Below are 22,626 nucleotides of genomic sequence, written 5' to 3'. Positions count from 1 at the left end.
TTATGGTAAGGAATTTTACAAAGCATAAATAATCAAACACTTAGGATAGGTTTTTTTTTCAAAGTGGAATTTGCAAATCTTAAGGGGATGTAAATATATTCTCAGTATTCCATAATATCTCTGAAGAATTTTGAAATGATGTGATTTTACTTACATGATAACCTTCAAATATTAATTCAAGCATGTTGTGGATTATGTTGATGAACACAACATAGGATTAGGATTGTCCTGTAGTTGTTTTATACTGATTTTAAAAAAAAAATATATATATATATATAGAGATGGGTTTAAATGACCATTTGCTCCAAATAAAGGCCAAGTAATGGTAGGGTTCGTTGTAAAAGTAAAGGTTTAATAAAAAGAAATGGTGAGAGAATTGAGCCATCACATGACACATGGTATTAAATGCATGTTCTATCTTAAAATAATCCATTCTGAAGCAATGATTTAAAAATTTATTGAAATTCTTGAAGATTGAGATCACACCTTACCCATTATTATAAGTATTATAAGTTACTAATTTTATGCTTTTGTTCATATTTTGCGAGCATTTTGGTTTATAGAGCTGTATGAGCTTAAGCCTAAGAATTTTTTGTCTAGATTTGTGTTTAAAATACTGTAATTTTTGTAGTTTTAAGTAATATTGGGATAAAATAATTGAAGTCAAAACTAGAGGTACATAAAATTATTTATGTGTGGAAACACTGCTCTAGGATATTTCTATTACATTTCTGAATGCATCATATTGTGTTCTTAAATATTTAGCCAATATTTAAAATTGGTTTGCATTCCATGGTTATGCATCATCTGTTAAATTTGCTGTGAGGCTAGAGAAAGTCTGGAAAATATTAAAAACTCATCACGGATGATCATGAGTTGACTGTATTTAATATCACTGCAGATAAAAATAGCTTTATTGAACTTTTCAAATATGGCAATGTCAAATTTGGTGGGTTTTTTTCTCTCTTGATCTCTATTCTCTTTTAAAAAAATTCCATACATAGCATACACATTATACAAGCATGGTTTCAAGTACTACTTATAAGTCAGTGACTCCAGATCTTTATTTCCAGACTATTTGCTCATTTGAATTCCAGATGCACCCTTCCAGTGCTCTACCAGATATTTCTATGAGAATATTCAACAAGTATTTCAAACGCATTCAACCTCAAATTCAATTCTTGTGTTCTTGTTCTAGATCAATGGTGTTACTTCCACTCATACTCAAAACTGTGAAGTCATCCTCCACTTCTTTCTTTCCTTCATCCTCTCATCAGTGATCAGCAAGTCCTGCCAATTCTCTTTGTACCGCTGCCATGGTCTTAGTACAGCCTATAATTGCAATAGCCACCAGTTACTTTCCATGTCAATCTAGCTCAAAAAAGGAGGAAACATCACAGAGTTTTCAGCTGACTTGCTTCTACCTTGTGTGAACTGGCCTAGCTTCGTTTACTGAGACTTCTGTCTTATACGGCTGTGAATTTATTGAAGGCAAAGGCTCTGTCTCATTCATCTTGTGTCCCAGTGGTTAGCAAAACTCCTAGCATGCAAGTGGTGTGTGCTACATGTTGTTGAATGTTGATGGTACTAGTGAGCAGCTAAGAGCACAGGTTTTGGAATCTGATAGATCTGGGTTGAATTCCTGCCTCCTCTGCCACTTACTTAGTTGCTAAGTGACCCTGGCAAATTGACTCTAAGGCAGTGATTCTTAGCTCTGATTGCACATTGGGATTACACAGGGAATTTATTAAAATGGTTCAGGGGGATCCCTGGGTGGCGCAGCGGTTTGGCGCCTGCCTTTGGCCCAGGGCGCGGTCCTGGAGACCTGGGATCGAATCCCACGTCGGGCTCCCGGTGCATGGAGCCTGCTTCTCCCTCTGCCTGTGTCTCTGCCTCTCTCTCTCTCTCACTGTGTGCCTATCATAAATAAAAAAAAAAAAAAAAAAAAAAAAGTTAAAAAAAAAAAATAAAATGGTTCAGGTCCCCTTTTCAGCCCAATTAAGTAAGAATATATGGAAGATGAGGCTCAGATACAAGAAATTTTAATAGATCTTTGGGTGTTCCTAATATGCAGCAAGGACTGAGTATCACAGCTCTTGGCCTTAATTCCTCAGATACTATATAGTGTTTTTTTTTTAAGATTGTATTTATTTATTCATGAGACACACACACAGAGAGAGAGAGAGAGAGAGAGAGAGAGGCAGAGTCACAGGCAGAGGGAGAAGCAGGCTCCATGCAGGGAGCCTGATGTGGGACTCTACCCAGGACTCCAGGATCACGCCCTGGGCCGAAGGCAGTGCTAAACTGCTAAGCCACCCAGGCTGCCCTATATGGTGTATTTTAAAGGAGTTTTTGAATAGGTGAAATGAAATTTAGCATAGTGTCTGGCACATAGTATATGCTCAATCATGATATTAATACATAAACTCTATTTGTAGCCTCTGCCTTTTCAATTGCTACTTACCGCCCCCCACCCCTGCCTGCCCCAGTGATTCTGCTTTCCTTTCAATTCCTGGAATATACCAAGATTTTCCAGCTTTAAACAAATATTTAAACTAAAATAATGCTTCTGTAGGTTAAAAATTTTCCATAATGATTTTCTTGAAGGAAATTTCTAGAAAATTGGGGGAAAGGGCAGGGATAGGGAGAGAGGGAGAAAGACTCCTCACTGAGCAGGGAGCCCAACATGGGGCTGGATCCCAGGACCCAGAGTTCATGACCTGAGTGGAAGGCCACGTTTAACTGACTGAGACACCCAGGCGCCCCCTCTTTTCCTTTTAAAATTCCTCATCCATTCATATAATCGGCCCATATCTTATTTTACTGGTAGTATGAAAACCTATACAAGAGAAATTTATGGGGCGCCTGGGTGGCTCAGTTGGTGAAGCTTAAGCATCTGCTTTCGGCTCAGGTCCTGGGATCAAGCCCTGCGTGGGGCTCCCAGCTCAGCAGGGAGTCTGCTTCTTCCTCTCCCTTTGCCCCTTTCCCCCACTTATGCTGTCCCTCTAATAAATAAATAAAATCTTTAAAAAAAAAAAAAGAACTTTATGAGCTATAGGAAACATTAGAGAAAACAAGATCATATAAATACTTGCCTAGATGCGTTTTGTTGCAGATTTCATTTCGACTTTAATTTTCAGAAATAAATATACCGATATAAAGGCTCGAAACATAAAAATTCATCTTACTGTTAACTAGTTCGAAGGAAGGAAAAAAAAAGGGGGGGGGGATTTCACTGACACTATTTATGCAAAGCGCTTAAATAATTAGGCTAAGCCCAAATTTCACTTAAAACTTTCCTCCAGGTCATCCAGATGACAGCAGGGCTGCAAGATTCCGTATTTTCTCTCCTTTGCGACTGACCTTCCTATGAATGCAGCTGTCCCCGAACTGGGCTACTTGGTGGAACGTGGGGAACGATTTTCGATGAAAACCTTGTAAAGTGCCGTGGGATGGAGATGAGAGAAAAATCAGTTATGCTTTTACGACTTGGTAGAGAAGGGAAAAAAGTAAAGCCCGGCAAAAACACAGATCCTGAGAGTCAGCGTCCCCGGCGGGGGGGCTGGGGGGGGGCAGGGGGGGACCCGGCGGCCCGAGCTCCAGAGCCCTCCATCCCCCCGCAGCCCTCCATCCCCCCACCCCCCCCGCCCGCAGAGGACCTGCCGAGGATCACGCCTCCCAGGGAGCCTGCGTGTGTCAGCGCGCGATTCCCCGGCACCGCCCACAGGGCCCAGGCAGCCCTCACAACCCTCGACTGCCCGCCGGGTCTGCACACAACAGCTGACCTAGCCGCCTCCCACCGTCCCAGCAGTCCACGCCCACAGGCGGCCGCCGACTCGGGGCCGACCGGAAGCCCCTCTGCCCCGCGTCGCCGGCGCCGCAGCAAGGGCGGGCGGGAACCGGAAGTTCCGCGGCCCCGACCGTGGGAGCGCCGCCTCGTGGCCTGCACAGGCGCAGTGGAGCGCCCGCGGACTGTGGGAGGGGAGCCGGGAGAGGCGGAGGGGGCGGAGCGGTCCCAGAAGATGGCGGAGGCGGGGGTGAGTCGGGGTCCTCCTGCGGAGCGCGGGGGGCACGGCGCTGCGGGAAGCGGCCCGAGGAGGGGGCGGCTTTCGGGAAGAGGAGCCGCTTGTGGTTGCGCAGCCCGGGAAGCCTGCCGGCAGGTGCGGGTGGCCAGGACCCCAGATGGGGCCTGAAGGGCGAGGGGCCCCGCTGACCTGGAGCAGGGTCGGGAGGTCCGGGAGGGAGCCGCGGGGTCGGGCGGAGGCCACCGCCGAGGCCGAGGCTCCCCGGCAGTGGACGAGTGTGAGCGAGCGGACAGAGCCTGGAGGACGGCGGGAAGGGCGACCCTGGAGGTCGGCGGTGCTGTCAGGATTTGGGAGGCTCGTGGCCGGGAGGCTCAGGCTGGGCGGCGGGGGGGGAAGGGGGGGTCCCTAAAGGAAGCTTCTGTAGCAAGTTTAGAATCCGCAAGAAGGCATGTTGATCTCGGTTTGAGGAGTGGGACTTCGGCACTCTGGGTTAGGACCGGACACCTCTGGGGTAGGCGTGTGGGTAAATCCGGAGGGAACACTCGCCAGGACCCAGAAGTCGGCTGGGGATAGTCGCTGGGATTTGGGGGTTGCTCGGTGGGGACTGGCAGTCTGGAGAAGGGAAGCGGTCAGGGGGCGGGGAGGGGCTGGGGGGGGGTGTGCCAGAACAAGTGATGTTGGAAACAAGCATTAAAAGTAAGGTGTCAGCTTGCTGGCCTAGGAAATTGCACCATGGAGGGCTTACTGTTTTGTAGGATTGATGAGGAGATGCTTTAAGAGGGAATGGGGTAGACTTGACAGCTGGGCCACTCAGACCGGCCCAGGTCACTCCTGCAAGGGGATGGAGGATTGCACTAGGGCTGCAGTGAGACTGAAGGCAGCCAGGCAGGGGCCCGGTGGTGTTTTCCAGCTTGGGGGCTTGGCCCTCCCGGAGTGCCCACCACTGAGTGAAGACCAAGGAAGGGGATGCCCAACCAGTAGGGTCTCCAAGGGGGAAAAGAAAATATTGGCCATGCCCTCTTCCTGTTTTCCCCTTTCACTCTTCCTCTGCATGTTGTGTTGACCTGTGTGGTTTGTTGTAGTTCTCAGAACGTGTCTGAATATACAGTGACCAAGCAGTGAATCATGGACATTTGGGAAGGAGGTGGATTCTTTTTAAACTGACAACTGTTGCTTTCACGAATGGTCGGCTGTACAGGACAGGATAAACGCAGATCAGTAATTTGGGAACAGGCTGTTTTCATTGTTATCAGAAAATTATCCCAAATGATAGCACGTTTGTGTGCTTTTATTTAAGGAGAGTTAAGTTTTTTTCATTGATGTGAATGTGTTTTTCCTGATGTTTATGCTTATTCTGTTTTGAGAACGCCATTCTAATTAAGGAGAGCATATGATGAAAGATGTGAGGCAGCAATTAAATTTTATTATCCAGTAGCCTGCCTGACCTAAACAGGGTAATATGAGGCAGGGAATATACGTCTATGACTATTAATCATTGGAAGATAAATGATCTTGTTTGATTGAGGAGGGGCGGTATTGAAAGTAATAAAATACAACTGGATCTTAAGGTTACTAGAAAATTTTGTTTTCAAATGCCCATTGCCTGAAAGTTGTTTCAGTGGAAGGTATGAACTTTGATTTTCATTCACAAAGTCCTAAATCACTTATCACTTATGTTTTAAAAGGAATAATGTCCTCCATTAACAGATAGTCATATACTGAGGTTTTTCCAGTTTCGATGATTTGTTATTGGCCTGTCTAAACTCTTTGAACTATTTTTATGTTTGTTCAGTAATATCCTTTATAGATATTGTAGGTCAGGGCTCAAGGAAGAATAAGAATTTCTTTTCTTTTTTTTTTTAAGATTTTATTTATTTATTCACAAGAAACACACACACACAGAGAGAGAGAGAGAGAGAGAGAGAGAGAGGCAGAGACACAGGCAGAGGGACGCGGGACTCGATCCCAGGTCTCCAGGATCACGCTCTGCTAAACCGCTGAGTCCCCTGGGCTGCCCAAGAATTTCTTATATACCATGGGAGATTTTTGTCAATTTTTGAAAAAAAAAACACACACATTGTTTTGCTATTAACAGTAGTTGATTAGTATGACTTTAAAAGTTGCCACTTGTGTGTGGCACTGCTTTGGTATGGAGTTTTTACTTGGAGCAATGTGGTGAAATGGGAAAGAACTCTAGAAGAAGCCAGAGTATTGGGGAGGTGCAGGGAGGGCCCTAGTCCCTGGAGGCACTAGTGGGGGGGGGGGGGAGAGCTATCTGGTAACAGTATTATCATCTCAGGAAGTTACTTAACTTTGTTTTGCAAAATGGAAATTAAAAACACTTGCCTCTGTGCCAGGATTACCATTGAGGATCTACTGTGGTATTGTTCTCTCTAAATAATATCTCTGTACTGTACCAAAGCCTTCTTCCCTGGTCAGCAAATTATTTCTTGAGAAATCTAAATTTTTCAAATACAGATTTAAAAAAATTTTTTTTGGAGAAGAATCAAATTTATCATTTTTTTTTTTTCCCTTTGGGGGAGTTTATTTCCCGGTCAGAAAATCAAATTTATCATTGATGTAAGAATAATATTTAAAGGTATAGGTACATTTTGTTTTAATACAAAAATATCAATAGGTAATCAGAAAACCAGACTTTACAATAAACAGATTAAGGGGATATTTAATTCCAAGAGCTTGCATTTAAGTAACTCACTCCCCTGTTTTGTGACTGATTATTGTACACAGCATGCTTTTTAAGAAACTTAACTGTTGCATAGTAGGGAGTGAGTGGTCTTCTGGAATTTCGTATCCCTTTGATGAGTCTCCATTTCCAGAAGTTCACTTTACACATTTGTGGTAGCAAGATCCAGTAGTACACACAGCCTTGATCTTGTCACCTCACTTGATCACTTTGGGTTTCATTTGGTATGCTGGTAAAATGAGAAAACCGTTAGATCAGCGGTTTTTAACTTCTTTTGGGTCATGGACTTTTTAAGTACTTGATATAAACTGTGGAGCTCTCCAGAAAAATGCACATATACACAACTTTTTTGTTTTGTTTTGCATCAGGCTCATGAACTCCCTGGAATAGATGATGGCTCAGTTCCCTCCTATTTCTTAAATTTTAGGATACTGTGATTCTAAAGCATTGTTTTATTTTTGTCTCTAGTAATTATTTACTATTGTATTATCATGTAGTCATAAAAATCAGCGTTTTGGATTTTTGAAATATTACCTTAAAAAAGACTCATTCAAATGTACAATCATCAAACAAATGCTGTGTTACTTTTAAAGAAAACTTTTGAGGTGAAGTAGGAAACTATAAACAAGCACTGCCAGGAAAGGTTGAATAAGCAGCTGTGGTAGATAACATAAATAAACAACTTAGAAAGTCTTCTAGCTGGAGGAAATAGTCTGTGGCAACCAGTGGCTCTTAGGAGGGCATTGCCTCTCTGTGGGTATTTGGAAATATGTAGGAACATTTCTGGTTGTCTCAAATGGGTGAGGGATCATGTGCTGGCATTTTGTGGGCATGAGCCAGGGATGATGTTAAGTGTTTTTTGCAAGGCCTGGGGCAGTTCACACAACAAGGAATTGTCCTGCCCAAAATGTCAGTGCCCTCTGTCAAACACTGGTGATTGTGAGCTGGGGCCTGGCACAACTGAAAAAAACGCTTTTTTAAAGCTGAGGTTACTATGCTCTTTTAGAAACATAATTCAACACAAAATATCCTTTGCTGTTAATTGTTTGGAAAAATCACAGACGTAAAACAATGATTTACTAGAGGAATTTGGGCTACGTAAAATGTATATAAACTCTTTGTCCTCCAGTAGCCATTTTAAGAGTAGAAGTTGGGGTGGTTGTTGTGTCTACTGGAAGTCTGGGAGGTTAAGGGTTTTATGAAGTATGCTGGTGTTACACAGCATGTCAATTGGCCAAATGATATTTTTTTTCTCTAAAACATCTTTTTCCACCTTGATCTAATAGTTTTAAAGAAGATTTCAAGGCACTGGTACATTTACTCTCATGATCTTTGTGCTGTTATATAGTTGCCTACTTATATTGAAATTATGTCTCAGTTGAGTTAATTTTTCCATGTCTGCCATCTTTTCAATAACCAAATCCCTTTCTATAAACCCATGTGCCAAAAAAAGAGGAGTTGGGTTGGAATGGGACTCAGGTTTAGAGGGAAGAGGTTGGGTTTTGGAATCAGACCTAAAGTAAAATGCTGGTTCTGATACTACATGTCATGTGATGATAAGAAAATGCTAAATCTCTTTGACTTTACATTTCATTTGTAAAATGAGGGTGATAATACTTCTCTTTGGATGATTTTGAAGATCAGGGCTAACTAACTCTGTGTCTGGTGTGGAGTAAGCCCTCCATAAATGGATACTATGTCAATAGTCATGATTATGGTGATAATGAAGAATCCTGTAGCAGCTGAACACCTAGCATGCTAATATGCTGGATAGCAGAGCCAGGAAGAGTCTGCAAGACCAGATCAGGAGGAGATGGTTTCTAGGTGTTTTCTGCGTCCGTGAATCAGCCATAAGACATGAGTTTTCTATAGTCCTCCAAGCTATAGAGCTCAGTCATGCTATAGACTAAGTTAGGTTTGTGAGACTAGCTTGAGGGCAGAAGTCCCCCACCCCCGTGAGTGTTGGACACAGAACTTTGGATGTGGCAGAGGTTCAGGAAAACAACAACAAAAAAGTCTGTTTATCACATGGAAGAACTGATAGGCTATGAGAGTTGCTAGTACTCACAAATGTTCTCACTTTCATATTGGTTATTTCTAAAGTCAGTACCTCTCACCAACCCCCAGTTTACACATGGATTTTGTGCCCATAGAAGGTGTCAAATGTTGTTTATCTTAAAACCAATGCACACAAAAGAAAGATCGCTTTCCACTGCCATCATGAGCCACGTGGCTAAACTCCTTACAATCTAGCTATTGGATTACCCTTCATTTTCTTAGCTTCCTTTCTTCTGCTTCCTATTTCAGCTTTTATCACAGTAGCTCTGTGGTTGCAACAGAAGGCTGACTGGGTCCAGGCAGGGGTGGGACACAGCTGTGGTCCTGCCGAGAGTAGGTCAGGTCTGGTTTCTGTGCTTGGTGTATGTGTAGGTAAGTGCGTGGCAGCCTGTGTTTTGTAAGATGCTTTTGTGCAGAAATTCAAATACATAACCTTAAGCATGAAAATATTTTGTTCCCCTAAAGAGGTCATCCTCATGAGCAAGTCACATTTTATTGTGAGCAGTACAAAATTTTCATTCAGAATATGTTGTTTTCTGTAGACATTTATTTATTTTTTGTAAAGTATAAAGACTTTTACCTAAATCTCCTGGCCCATCTATTCTAAATGATGGGGTTGGAGATTAGGTAGGAGAAACAGAAACCAGGATTTTAATCTTCGAGATTCTGGTGGAACTATTTCAGGTAACCTGCCCTGCTTTTCTTTGAAGTGGAGCAAGCTGTTTTTATTATTATTCTAACCTTTGAGCCTTGCAGGTCATTTATTCTGTCCTAGTAAATAGAAGTGTTAACACTTTTTTATTACATCATGCATATAGAAATACTTTTTAAGCCACTTCTTATTCAGTGAATAATTTAAATGAATATATAAGCTTGTCATTTCATTATTTGTACTTTGAAATTCATTAGTACTGAACTCAGAAAAATTGTATGATCATGCATATATTAGACAAACATTGATTTCTTTTTTCTTATCTCTTGCAGGATTTCTGGTAGGTCCTCTTTTAGGATAAGATGCTGTGACTTGAAACGCCAGTCTACTTTGATTCACAGACAGTTGGCTTTCCAGCTGGGAAGCCTTCCCCCCCTCCTTCCTGGTTTACTGAACTTATGAAACCATGGCAGAAGAAGAGACAGAGTCACCTGGGCCCAAGAAACGTGGCCCCTACATTTCATCTGTCACTAGCAGGAGTGTGAACTTGATGATTCGTGGAGTGGTGCTGTTTTTTATTGGAGTATTTCTTGCATTAGTGTTAAATTTACTTCAGATTCAGAGAAATGTGACACTCTTTCCACCTGATGTGATCGCAAGCATCTTTTCTTCAGCATGGTGGGTACCGCCATGCTGTGGCACAGCCTCAGGTATGTGGAAGTTGCTTCTGTAATGCTTAGAAAGGAAGGAGGGCACATGAGTGCGGATGTTGACTGGGCAGTACTTTTTTTTCCGCTTTAATTTAAATGCAGCAGACCTGTTTTAAGTGAACTTAAAGTTCTATAAGTTGAAGCAAATGCTCACCGTCATGTGACCAGCCACCACAGTCTGGCTGTAGGACATTTCCATGAACCACAGATTCTCTTGTGTTCTCTTGCAGTCCATGCCCCAGCCCCAGCCTCAGGCTTCCACTCATCTGTCTGCCCCTAGATTATTTTTGTCCATTCCACAATGTAATATAAAGTAATCACAGGGTAGGTACTCTTGAGTCTGATTTCTGTCTAACCTATGCAGTGTAAATTTTTTTAAGGTATATATATATATATATATATATATATATATATATACATACTTTTTTTAGGTATATATATATAAATACTGGATATATATATATATATTTTTTTTTTAAGATTTTTATTTATTCAGAGAAAGAGAGAGAGAGACAGAGACACAGGCAGAGGAAGAAGCAGGCTCCATGCAGGGAGCCCGATGTGGGACTCGATCCCAGGTCTCTAGGATCAGGCCTGGGGCTGGAGGCAGCGCTAAACCGCTGAGCCACCCAGGCTGCCCCTAAATTTTTTTTTTTTTAAGATTTTATTTATTTATTCATGAGAGACACACACAGAGAGAGAGAGAGAGAGAGAGAGGCAGAGACATAGGCAGAGGAAGAAGCAGGCTCCTCACAGGGAGCCTGATGTGGGACTCGATCCCGGATCTTGGGATCATGCCCTGAGCCGAAGGCAGACGTTCAACCACTGAGCGTCCCTGCACTGTAAAATTTTAATCCTAAAAAGAATCTTGCTTCCTTTGGAATGAGGCTTTTAGCTTCTTTATTTTGTCCTTTCTTCAACCTACCTCATATTACTCTGCGTTATTTTGAGGATCATCATCACTGTTTGGCTTTAAGGATTAGATTTGTGTGTGTTATGGCCTTGTTTTTTAGTAGATGAAGGCTTGAAAGATGGAGTAGTTTTATTCAAGTTTAAAGCTTATTTTTCTGATTTTTATACATCCTTTTTCTCTTGCTATTTTGTTTTCAGGTGTAGTTTAAGAATAATGAATACTTAAATTAATAAGGTAGATTCTCTTTGCTTAAAGTCATTATCCTATTACAGTAGTTATTTTAGATCTTTTTTGGTGGACAATGTGTAGCATATAAAGTGGAGCATTTCAGAAAGCCTTCTTTTTTTTTTTTTTTTTTTTTATTTATTTATGATAGTCACAGAGAGAGAGAGAGAGAGGCAGAGACACAGGCAGAGGGAGAAGCAGGCTCCATGCACCGGGAGCCCGATGTGGGATTCGATCCCAGGTCTCCAGGATCGCGCCCTGGGCCAAAGGCAGGCGCCAAACCGCTGCGCCACCCAGGGATCCCCAGAAAGCCTTCTTAATGCCAAGTTTCCATAATGGATCCTCTTCAGTTTTTTCTAATGATGGAGACCAATAGATTAATAATATTTTATGAAAGAAAGTAATAGATGGAAGACATCATTGTGTGGTAAAAGAAAAGTCTAATCAAGGGAGAAAATTGCTTTTTGGAATGTCTATTTGGTGTCTCATACTTAATATACACCAGTGCCTTGCAATGTAATGTAGATCCTTCTTGACTTCCATCCTAGAGCTGGAAGTTGAAGGGTGAGGAGTTGGGTGTGAGTTGTTTTAGAATGACCTTGTGGAACCTACTGGATGCTGTGTGGATGGAAGGGCACGTTGTGGTCAGGTTTCAGTGTGGCTTCTGTGTTGATGTCTCTATTACAATATTCACATTAAAATTTTGTGAAGGCAATGATTTGTAGTTTCTCAAGGTAATTACATTTTCTGAGAGACTAGGCAAATTCATCCAAATAGAGGGGAAAGCATAAATTATATTTTATCATTCTCTGTTGTGTCTACTAGTCCTCATATATTTTCTTTTCCTTTAAACTCAAAAGAGAAAGATTAAGTTTACCCATTCTTCTTTTCCAGTGTGTTTATTTTCTCATATAGTAAGCTGCTATCTGGCTACCAATTGAAGCTTTTTGGGATTTGGAAGAACATGTCTTTTCAGAACAGACAAAAGGAAGGTCGGGGAGGGAAACTATTACTTATTGAATGCCTCCTAATGTGCTAGGCACATTCCTTAACCCCAAGAATCTGGAAGCCAACTTTGGGAGTGAGATTTTGGCATGGTGTCTACTTTGGGGGAATGAGGAACCTGGGATGAAGAGAGGATGTCTGTGAGCCCAGGGTCTCAGAGGTGGTGGATGATGCAGCTAGGTCCAGTGTCACATGCCAGAGAAGGGGAAAGAGGAAGCTACCCACACTTCCTCTCAACACAGAGTGCCTCTTTTGAAGCTTGCAGATGAAGTGCTGGGCTTGGATGGAATGTACTCTTGTATGTTGTACATTCATGGCTAGGGTGGGAGAGCTGGACTGAGGTTTCATGTACCTCCAGCAAGGAGAGGACCTGGGGCTGCATCTGTCCCTGTGGTGTGGGCACTTTTGCCACAAACTCATATTTAGGAAGAAAAAGTCCAGATGTTAATGCTACATTTCAGTTTCCTTGCTTTTCCCAGCCACTGGGTTTGTCACCCTTACAAGCTTAACTTCATACTTCTCTACTTGGGGGATTTACATTTACATTTCTTGCTTGAGTGTTTCTCTTGAAAGCAGTGCATTCCATGAGGTTCCTGAGCAAACAGAGATAGAGAGCCATTTGGAAATCTAGATCCCAGTTAACCCTGCTACTGATTTTGTGGGATGAGTCATGGTATTTAGTAGATGAGAGTGTAGCGCCAGATTTGTGAAAGTTGCCAAAGGTAGTAGAAAATGGATTCTTGCACCTCCTGTCCCCAATTTTAGAGAAAATATTAAGGAAATAAGAAGTAAATGATACAAGAAACATACCATGTACAAGTTTTATGTGTGATACAAGAAACATAGCATGTACAAGTTTTATGTGTGTTTGAAGTGTGTATATGTTTTTGTGTACATGCACTGGTATGCATTTTCAAAACTCTTCTAGGTTCTTAACCATCTTAAGTCAGAAAAACTGATCATTCTTTGATTTTCCTATCCATCTGATATTCATAGACTGAACAGCTATGAAGTTCTCCAGAATCACCACTTTCTACATGCAAGCAGAAGTTTTTTGGTTATTTGCGGTCTTTCTCTGAAACACATGGTGCTGTAAAATTTGCTAGCAGTGCTTCTAGAGGGACACCCAGTAGGAAATTCTGGTACATTTCCTTTGATCTCATTTTACTTTTCTTAGTTCTCTATTTTTAATTTAATAACGGCTGATGTTTCAAGTTAACTTCTCTATATGTGCAGTGCTTTAGAATCAGAGTTAGAAACCTCTTGAATGTTACAGATGGTTGCAAAGTCATCTTTCTGAAGAATGGATACAGAAAAAAGATAACATTATATGGGTCAAATAACTAGGGAAATTGACTAGAAAATTGTAAGTAACCAAATTATATTCATACCTACGAAACTAATACCTAACATAAAAAGAAAAAACAAATCTTTCCAGTTTACCCAGGCAGTTCGTCATTTACCCAGATCCTAGAGAGCCGTACAAGACTCCTGCTGTCATCCCCTCAATTTTCTAAGTTTCCATTTTTCTCTTCTTTTGGTCCAGGTCCTTTAGTACTCTGATGGGAATTTTCGGTTTTTTCTTTTTCTGCTTCTAATTTTGTACTCTGCCTGCCTGCCAGTCCCTTCTCCCTTTCATGTGTTGTGCACTCAGCCCCGTAAAAGTGAGTGGCTCCCTATCTGCTACAAATGCAATGGCATTACTTTCTGATTCCCTGGGGTCTGTAGGGTAAAGTCTCTATGATATGACCCTTGCCAACTTTTTTCTTCTTCAGAGTCTTTGGAAGCTCCCTTTTTGCCTAAAGCTTACAATTTCCAGGTGATAGTAGGTATTTTACATTGTACATGCCTTTTACCAGATGCTTGCCTTGGATTAGAAAACCCCTTCCGCACCACTGACCTGCTGAACTCAGCTCCTGCCTTAGGGGCCACCTCTTCTGTGAAGCTTTCCTGACACTCCAGCACCCTGCCTCCCCTCAGCACATGTCAGGAGAAGACTGGGCCCCCACTAGGCCCTGTCAGTGCCTCCCCTAACGTGTTACTGTATTGAATTGTTTCTGTGCTCACTCTGAGGCTGGAATCACGTCTTACTCTTTTTTCTTTTTAAATCCTCAGCAAATATCAAGAACTGGACAGGTTATGGGAGCTTAAGTATCTATTGAGTGAAACATTGCATATGCTGGAGTAGTTTTCCGTGAAAGTCTATCACATTCAATGGCTTTGTTTTCTTCAGCCCCTCTTCCTTGCAAAACATTTGATTTAACTGTTCTTCTTAGTCCATCACGGAATTAAACACACTCCCATGAAGAAGTGATGACTTAATATTGATGTTTTACAAACTACTTCTGGTTTTGGCTTGGTAACACAGTAACTGGTCACTGGGAAGTAACATAAATCTATCCCAAGAAATGTTACTTTGTATCAGAGAACCCTATTAAGCAGAATGATGTTTGCAAGTAACATTACAGGGGCATGATTTTAACAATCTCTCTTGTTAAAATAAGAAAGTGGAGAAAGGAAAAAGAAGCCCCAGACCGAACATAGTTCTGCTGAGCTCTCAAATGGTGGAGCCTCACTGTGCTGTAGTTATTGCTATCAGACTCTGCCGTGCCTTTATTTAAAGGGAAGGAAGAAGACATTTAATGGGAAGTGACAAGCTTCCTCGAATTCTCCTCCTCAGTGAGCAACTGAGAACCATGCATACTCAATGGATTTGATTTTTATTGGCAAATCCCAAGGTTGGCAGCGTGGCAGTTTAAATTCCTTTTTGTGTTTTTGCTTTCTCTCCTCAGTTGTCTCTCACTTGTGAGTCTGACATCACATGCATACAAATCTAGTCAATTTTACTTATTTATATCTTTGCACACACGTCAGTATTCTCTATGTAATAATTCTTTACCTATGGCATCAGCTGCTGAGGAAAATTGACTTGGAATGCCTGATCTTAGTTGATTTTACTCAGCAACAGGCACAGGGAGGAGAGAGTGAGAGTGAGAGTGAGGAATGACATGAGCTGTTAGTTTCATGACCCCTGGAGAAAAAAAAAGGTAATATTCATTTAGATGTATTTCAACTGTTAGGCATGCTTGTTGCCATTTTAATTTTGTAGAAATTGGGAAACGCTGTCAGTTAATCTCCCAGGATTTTAGAACGAAGCCTTTTAAACAGGAATATGATATGAAAGTTTTAAATTTGCTGATAGTTGTTGGAGGTCCACATTGCTGAAATTTGTTGTTAATCTCTTGATGGTCTGTGAGCCATCTATATACACACAGCAAAAGCCCAACTCAGAAGAGCACTTTCAGTCTTGTGGATTAGAACACATGTACATCATTGCAGCTGCTCACCCCCAGATGAAAGGGTGGCTGTGCGGCCTCTTTTTAATAATGTTCCATTGGTCTGCTAGCCTGTGATTTTTTATATTAATTTATTTCCATTTTTCCTTAAAGATTGAATGCTTCATTTGTAAGAAATAGCTAGTCAATACCAGGGCAGACAAGGGGTTCCTGATTCTGCTTAGGCAGAAGATTTTGGTAGCATTGGACATTTTAAACATTGCTTTTCAACTGATGTGACAATTGTGTCTTTATTACTTAATGGCAACATAAACCATTCTGTTTTTAGGAAGATTAACAAGTCAAAGCTATCGAGTTATTTCCTGTTAAGTTTAGTCTGTAGAAGTGCATTTTCCTTAAAACTTGTTGAAGAATGTTTTGGTTCATTAAGGTCTTTTTTAAATGACTAACTTAGCATTTAAAATCTTCTCCCATTAAATGAATAAAATGTTGAAGCTTGGCAAGTATTTTAATTAAAAATTGGGTGCAACTATTTGGAGTCTCAATCATAGACATTTTGCATACAGTTATTCATAATTATATGGTTGACATTCAGGATATTCTTTCCAAAACTAAGAAATATACTAAAATGATTTCTCCTTATTTTTAAGACTGAATTTAAATTTTAACTGAAAATCATTGTTCTCATAGATTGTTTCCTAAGTTTCTCTATGTGCAGAATGAGGCTTACATGTAGATTTCTGTTGCAAGTTTCCCGTTTTGACAGTATGACCTAGTCTCTTTAGAGGGTCAGGGTAAAGGGGAATGTCAGGACACAGCACTGGGTGCTGAAGACAAGCTGGAGGCACTAGGATAATCTGTACAACAGGACGGCTATAGACATCCGAACAAATACTGTGTGTGTGATGACCTTATTGTACGCATTTACGCTTCTAGCTTCTCGCTTTTCTTTAGACAGTTGGTGGCATTTTATAGCATGCTTCATGGTTATGTAGTTCAGAGAGAACATTGCTTAACTGCCAGCTGGTTTGATGTTTTCAAATCTCAGAGATGGTAGTAGTGGAGAAGTAGCATGAACCATCTAGTCCAAACTGCTAAATTGTGAATCATACACTGAAATCGTGCTCTGCCAATTATAATTTGGAATTCTCTTGTAATCATTTATGGTGCTTTCTTCAGTGGTGTTATTTATTTTTCTTTCTTTTGGGAGGTAAGTTTAAAAATATTGGTGACTGATGTTATATAACTTGGAGAGCTTGTAAAACAATCTTTCAAATGCTTATGGGGATCGTAGTAACTCTTTTCACTTAGGTTTTTGCCATTTTGGCATTGGAGATGACTTAATTTTTTTCTTTTTCTTTCCACAGCTGTGATTGGGTTATTATACCCTTGCATTGACAGGCATCTAGGAGAACCACATAAATTTAAAAGAGAGTGGTCCAGTGTGATGCGGTGCGTAGCCGTCTTTGTTGGTATAAATCATGCCAGCGCTGTATCCTTTCCACTGTAATGAAATGCATAATCACAAAGCAGCTCCAACAAGCCAAAGGTTAAACAGTTCCTTGCAACTTCACTATTGTCAAATTGTGATATGTCCCCTTAGTCGTAAAAAGAATGTGTGGCGTATTGTTGAAACATCACAGTAGCAGCTGTGTTGTTACTGGATGGGGTATAACCTTCCATTTAAATCCCCATGTTTCAGTATCACTGAGAAACTTTGCACATTTAAACATTTTACGTGTTTTTCTTAAATTAGGTTGCTTAATTCTGTATAGTTTTGGTAACTCTAAGATTGAAACAAGTACATTTTCAAAGGGTTTCTTTCCTCTCTTTGTTTAAGACTTGCCAATGAGGACATGTGGCTTCAGGTGCCAGCTGTTTTTGGTTTGTTGTTAATTTAAGGAACTTATGATTTTTTCCAAAAAAGACTCATCTATTGGTTTTAATCAATGCCAGCAAAGCACATAAATTTTCTTAAAGGTGGCATAAGTAGAAATATTCAGCTTAGACATTGGCCAAAAAGAACTTTTGTCCCTAAAGTACGTAACTTTTCAAGTTTGATCATTTATGGATTCTGACATTTTATTTAGTGATTAATGAGTGTTTTTAGACTATACCAGCTAGAAGGGCAAAGTAGCCTCTATTTCCCTTCTCCCCGCTGTCTTCTCCCTGGCACCCAGAAAAAAAGTCCACCCCAGAACGAGAAAGTTTTTGCCCTCATAAAACTTTCACTGTGGCATCCTCCCTGTTGTTTATTCTCTTCTCCCCTACCCCTGACTTTCCCTTGTTAGAAGAAAGTCTGTAACAGGCTAGTTCAGTAGTACCTTTTCTAGAAGACGTGGCTTAGAGAGTGGAGGGGCAGGTCAAGCTGCCCAGGTCCCCTCTCTTTGCTCTGCACCTGGCTCAGGACTAGAGATTAGCTGGAGAGAGGGGAGAGGGTGGGTCACGTGGCAGGTGGATTCCTGTGTCTTTAACAGGAAGTATTGAACTGTTTTGTAGAAGCTTGGGACAGGAACCAAGGACCCACTTGGCTGGGTCCTCCATTCTGCAAACACATTCACCTTTCTGTTCCCAATTGTACTAGCCCCTGGGGATCTGTGGGTTTGGAAGCCCTTTAGTGGCAGTTACTAGTTTGATTTTCCATTTCCTTTCATATTAAAGGATTTCCCAACATGTTTAGGTAGATGAAATCTTTAAGATTTAGTATATTATAGTAAACAAATTTAGTAGTTGGGAGGGCTTAAAAAGATAGACTCACAGAATATTGTATCTAGAGGAAAACTTAGAAATCACCTAGTTCCACATTTTCTTTATTAAGATAGTAAGACAAATGAAAGTTAGAGGGTTTAGGTACTTTGCTAAGGCATTCATACTGCAAGGCTGCAACAGAGCAGAGAGCAGACCCCAGAGATCCTGGCTCGAGTCTAGGAAGGGCTCCATCTCCTAGTCAGGAGCCCCCTAAGCATGTAAATTCCCCTCCCAACTGATGCATTAGACCTTTCTATCCCATATGTTTCAGAGAAATTTAGATAGCCTTTTCTGGAATTTAAAAACCTTTATATATCTAATTTAAGTTTTTTGCTTCAGCCATTCTTTTCTTTCTCTGTCAATGAATACTTGAATATAGGGATTTTTAACTCTTCTGTCTACCCTTGAAGCAAAACCCAAAATGTCTGCAAAATTTATAACATAGACTTAATAATATTAGATCCCTTAGACTAGAGAAAATCCCATGGTTCTATTTTTCAGATAAAAGTATTTTACTGGTTTACCCTAGAAACTTTATTTTGTTTTGACCTTTAATAAAGTTAATTTAGTTATCAAAGATAGAACTCAGTGAATATAAAATTCTGCTCTTTATAAAAATGTTTACTGCACAGAAAAATCAGAGCATATAACCTTTTCTTTGGAGTTTTAGGTGTAATACCTGCTAAAGAATAATAAAAGCTTTTGCAGAAAGCATACCATAAATAATAGTTTTTGTTTTTGTTTTTGTTTTTTTGATAAATCAAGCCTAATCAAGAAATGACCTTGAAGGAATGGCCAGCAACAGCCATCATATGCTGAGAAGTAAGCAAAGCTGGTGTTGGAGATACCAGCTGGTGTGGCAGAGGCAGGATGGGGAGGGGTGGTGGTGGTTAAAGACGAGCTGTTAAAGGAAGTGGGAAATAGTTTTATATGCATTTTTTGAACTTCTCCTCTCTTCTCTGTAGTTGCAGCATGGCCAGTTAGTTTGGCGAGCTATCTAGTTTCCCTGGGGGAGCTGGATATAGAGCCAAGATGTGGCCTTTGGGACTTAGATAATGCCCTTTTAATGATACTTGAAATTAATTCCTTTAGTGTAATCCTCTAGCAAAGAAATGAGAAAATTGAATTTGTAAAGCTTCGTTTTGCCAGAGATTTTGGAGTAGAAAAGGGCTGTACATTTGTGAATAGATGCTTAAGTAGGTGACGGAAATAAAATATCATTTGAGCAAACTGTCCTATACCAGAAAGTCTCAGGCACCAAAATAACTTGGCAGGTTGCAAGATAATGTTCACTTCAAGGCTTTATCCTCAACAAATTAAAACTAGAACAGTTGACATAATAGAAAGGGATACTGTGTCCTTGGTCCTCTTGTTTCTGAACTGCATTATTATAAAATGTGTCTGTCAGTAAATCATATAGAGAATGTGGTACCCTGTTAAATAGCTGTCAACTCTTCTATTTTCAAGTTCTTGTATGATTCTCAAGTAATTCTGAACCTGTTTGAGAAGTAATATTGGTTTCTTTTTTAGCAAAAGTGTGTTCCTTTAGCAATACTTGTGTTCTCAGGCTTTTGGTTACATTTTTAGCAAAGAAAGCATTTCTCAAATAATGGGTCTGATCTTATAATTGTGACTGTAGATAGAGGGCTTTTTTTTTTTTTTTTTCTTTTTGGACTACAAGTAGGTGGGATCTATTAATGAAATATCCTGCCCTCTGTGTGTCTTTGGTAAATATCAGAGACAATTTTAATCTCACCTAATGTTGTCCTGCATTGTATGAAAAGACTGAACACACTCTAGAATAAGCACTCAATTCCCCTCTCAACAGTAACATCTCTTATTTTAGAAAAATGAATAGGTGCTATTACTTAGTTACAAGTTTTAAGATGACTCTTTAACACCAATCTCAGAAAGTGGATTTTGATAACAACATACAGTTGTCTCTCACACTGGCTGCACTCTCCATTGGACTATGGTGGACCTTTGATAGATCTAGAAGTGGTTTTGGCCTTGGAGTAGGAATTGCTTTCTTGGCAACCTTGGTCACTCAGCTGCTAGTCTATAATGGTGTTTATCAGTAAGTATTCTTCTTGGTGCTTGTTTGTTAAAAGAAAGAAATGACAACTGATTTCATTTTTTTTTTTATGACAACTGATTTCAGAATTGAGATCTTAAGTTAGCCACTTTAATGTACAGAGTAACTTATTTCTGTTCTCATTATCTTTTAAGTGTCATTGTACTTCTTCCATGGGTTGTTAAAAACATTTCTATTATTCTAGATATACATCTCCAGATTTTCTCTATGTTCGTTCTTGGTTACCATGTATATTTTTTGCTGGAGGCATAACAATGGGAAACATTGGTCGACAACTGGCAATGGTAAGCTGATGCTTATTTCATCTGTTATTGAGATGTGGACAAGTTTTCTCCAAGCCAAGCATACTAAAAGTTGAAGGAATTGCTGGATAGAAAAGCTAAAATGTGTTACAGATAAGGTGATAGGAATTATCCTCTAATTTTTTAATTTTTTTTTTAATTTATTTATGATAGAGAGAGAGAGGCAGAGACATAGGCAGAGGGAGAAGCAAGCTCCATGCACCGGGAGCCCGACGTGGGATTCGATCCCGGGTCTCCAGGATCGTGCCCTGGGCCAAAGGCAGGCGCTAAACCACTGCGCCACCCAGGGATCCCTATCCTCTAATTTTTTTTTTTTTTTTCCTCGAATTTTTTAAAACGAATCTATAGGTGTCTGCTCTATCAAAAAGTGAAAAGAGGCATTACTAATAACTCTGTTGCTTTAATAGATATAAATTAGGACTACTTCTGGCAAATCAAGATATTTGAACATTTTAGTTAAGAAAATGGATACTGTTGGTCACCCCAGTCATACATAGATGACAAAGGACAGGGAACAGGATTCAAAGGCCACAGCAGTTCATGAATAAGTGCTGTCACTTCTATCATTATGGCCAGCTAGGAGAATTGTAGCCAGCTAGGAGAATTGAGTGGCTTATGTGGCTATCTTTTTGATAATCTGGTCACCTAATTATTTTAAGCCTGTTAGTTTCCTTTATCTTGAATTGTGGGTGTACCTCTGTAACTGTACTTCTAAAATACTGTTTTGACCAGAATATTTTGCTAATGTTAATAGATTTTTTTCCTTGAAATTGTAAAGTGATTTGAGAAAATATTATCTGAATTCTTCCTATCAGTCCTGTCCTTAAGTTCATGACCTTTCCTTTGCTGAGTCACCTTACTAAGCACTCAAAGAAACCTCTTGTGCTTCCTTTCGTATTATAGGGGTTGACTTACTGTTAGGTACTGTTATTATTTGCTTGTAATGCAGAAATCTTGTCTTCTGCCTGCATTTGCTATGTCTCTTTCACTTCTTGACTGTAAACTTTCTTTTTCCCTATCATATTTGTCATTTACTTCTAATCCTTGCATAAATCTCAGATTCTTTGACAAATAAAGTGGGCATACATTAATAAAGTATCAATTTTTAGTCTGTATGGAAATTGCTATTCAGAATAAACCTTAATCTGTTAACCTTTTAACCTTTTTAATTTTTACAGTATGAATGTAAAGTTACTGCAGAAAAATCTCATCAGGAATGAAGAAGCAAAAATATATCTTTTGTACAAAAAACAAGAAGAAAAGGGCATGGAAATGATAACTATATCAAAACTTTGGACTGTCAAATTGCCAGGATGCAGTTTTCCCCTTGATTGGTGTATACATATATGTGTGTGTGTGTGTGTGTATGCGTATATATAGATATAAATATGTACGCATACACACACACATATATATGCACATATGCATACATATGCACATACACATATATTACTATATTACTGCAATCTGTGATTGCTTCATCTGTAAATCAGTTACAAACCTTGATGTATTTGACTTAAATAACTATAAAATATATATATGCACTACATTAAACATGTTCATTAATAGATGAAATTTTTTAATTAATTTTTTAAACATACCATATATTGTATCACAATGTTGATGTGCCAAAATATTGTTATTGTCATGCAGAGTATAAGAATGCTTGAACAGTTTATAAACTTAGTGAAATAAAATACAAAGAAAGCCAAAAAAGAGAAAAAAAAAAAAAGAAAAATGGAAAGTTAGAATATTCTCTTTTGCTTACTGTTGCACCTTTTCATTTTTCTAATCACAGCAGTATGGGTTATGGGTGCCCTGAAGTATGGTTAGTTTCTATTTTAATGTTGTCTCAGAGAGCTTTGGGTGTTTTAATTTATAATGAAAATGAAC

General features: G+C 39.9%; 1 protein-coding gene and 1 long non-coding RNA gene across 4 annotated transcripts; one reads left to right on the top strand and one right to left on the bottom strand.

Annotated features, from left to right (window-relative positions):
• Window positions 1-441: 441 nt before the first annotated feature.
• Window positions 442-3,440, bottom strand: LOC144291714 (uncharacterized). The gene is made up of 2 exons (XR_013359113.1): window positions 3,096-3,440; window positions 442-1,332 (listed from the first exon to the last, which is right to left on the bottom strand). It is a non-coding gene; the product is annotated as an uncharacterized LOC144291714 (long non-coding RNA).
• Window positions 3,441-3,900: 460 nt separating this feature from the next.
• Window positions 3,901-22,090, top strand: INSIG2 (insulin induced gene 2). 3 transcript variants are annotated; one of them, XM_077861423.1, is made up of 6 exons: window positions 3,901-4,037; window positions 9,772-10,149; window positions 16,956-17,080; window positions 20,247-20,413; window positions 20,616-20,715; window positions 21,912-22,090. In XM_077861423.1, exons 2-6 carry the CDS (start codon window positions 9,906-9,908, stop codon window positions 21,951-21,953), a joined length of 678 nt encoding a protein of 225 aa, XP_077717549.1. In that variant the 5' UTR covers window positions 3,901-4,037; window positions 9,772-9,905; the 3' UTR covers window positions 21,954-22,090. The 3 variants fall into 3 exon arrangements, with proteins under 3 accessions (XP_077717549.1, XP_077717550.1, XP_077717551.1); XM_077861424.1 differs by having other exon boundaries at window positions 4,021-4,160; XM_077861425.1 differs by lacking the exon at window positions 3,901-4,037 and adding an exon at window positions 9,044-9,159.
• The last annotated feature ends 536 nt before the right edge of the window (window positions 22,091-22,626 follow it).

Source organism: Canis aureus, chromosome 20 (genome assembly GCF_053574225.1).
Source record: "Canis aureus isolate CA01 chromosome 20, VMU_Caureus_v.1.0, whole genome shotgun sequence".
NCBI classification, from domain to species: Eukaryota; Metazoa; Chordata; class Mammalia; order Carnivora; family Canidae; genus Canis; species Canis aureus.
Note: the sequence above shows the minus strand (reverse complement) of the source record. Positions and strands in the feature narration are given on the sequence as shown.

Coding starts and splice junctions, on each gene's coding strand:
- INSIG2 (XM_077861423.1), top strand. CDS start 9,906: ATGGCAGAAGAAGAGACAGAGTCACCTGGGCCCAAGAAACGTGGCCCC. Junction 17,081..20,246: donor GTATAAATCATGCCAGCGCT/GTATCCTTTCCA, acceptor CACCAATCTCAG/AAAGTGGATTTTGATAACAA. Junction 20,716..21,911: donor TTGGTCGACAACTGGCAATG/GTAAGCTGATGC, acceptor TAATTTTTACAG/TATGAATGTAAAGTTACTGC.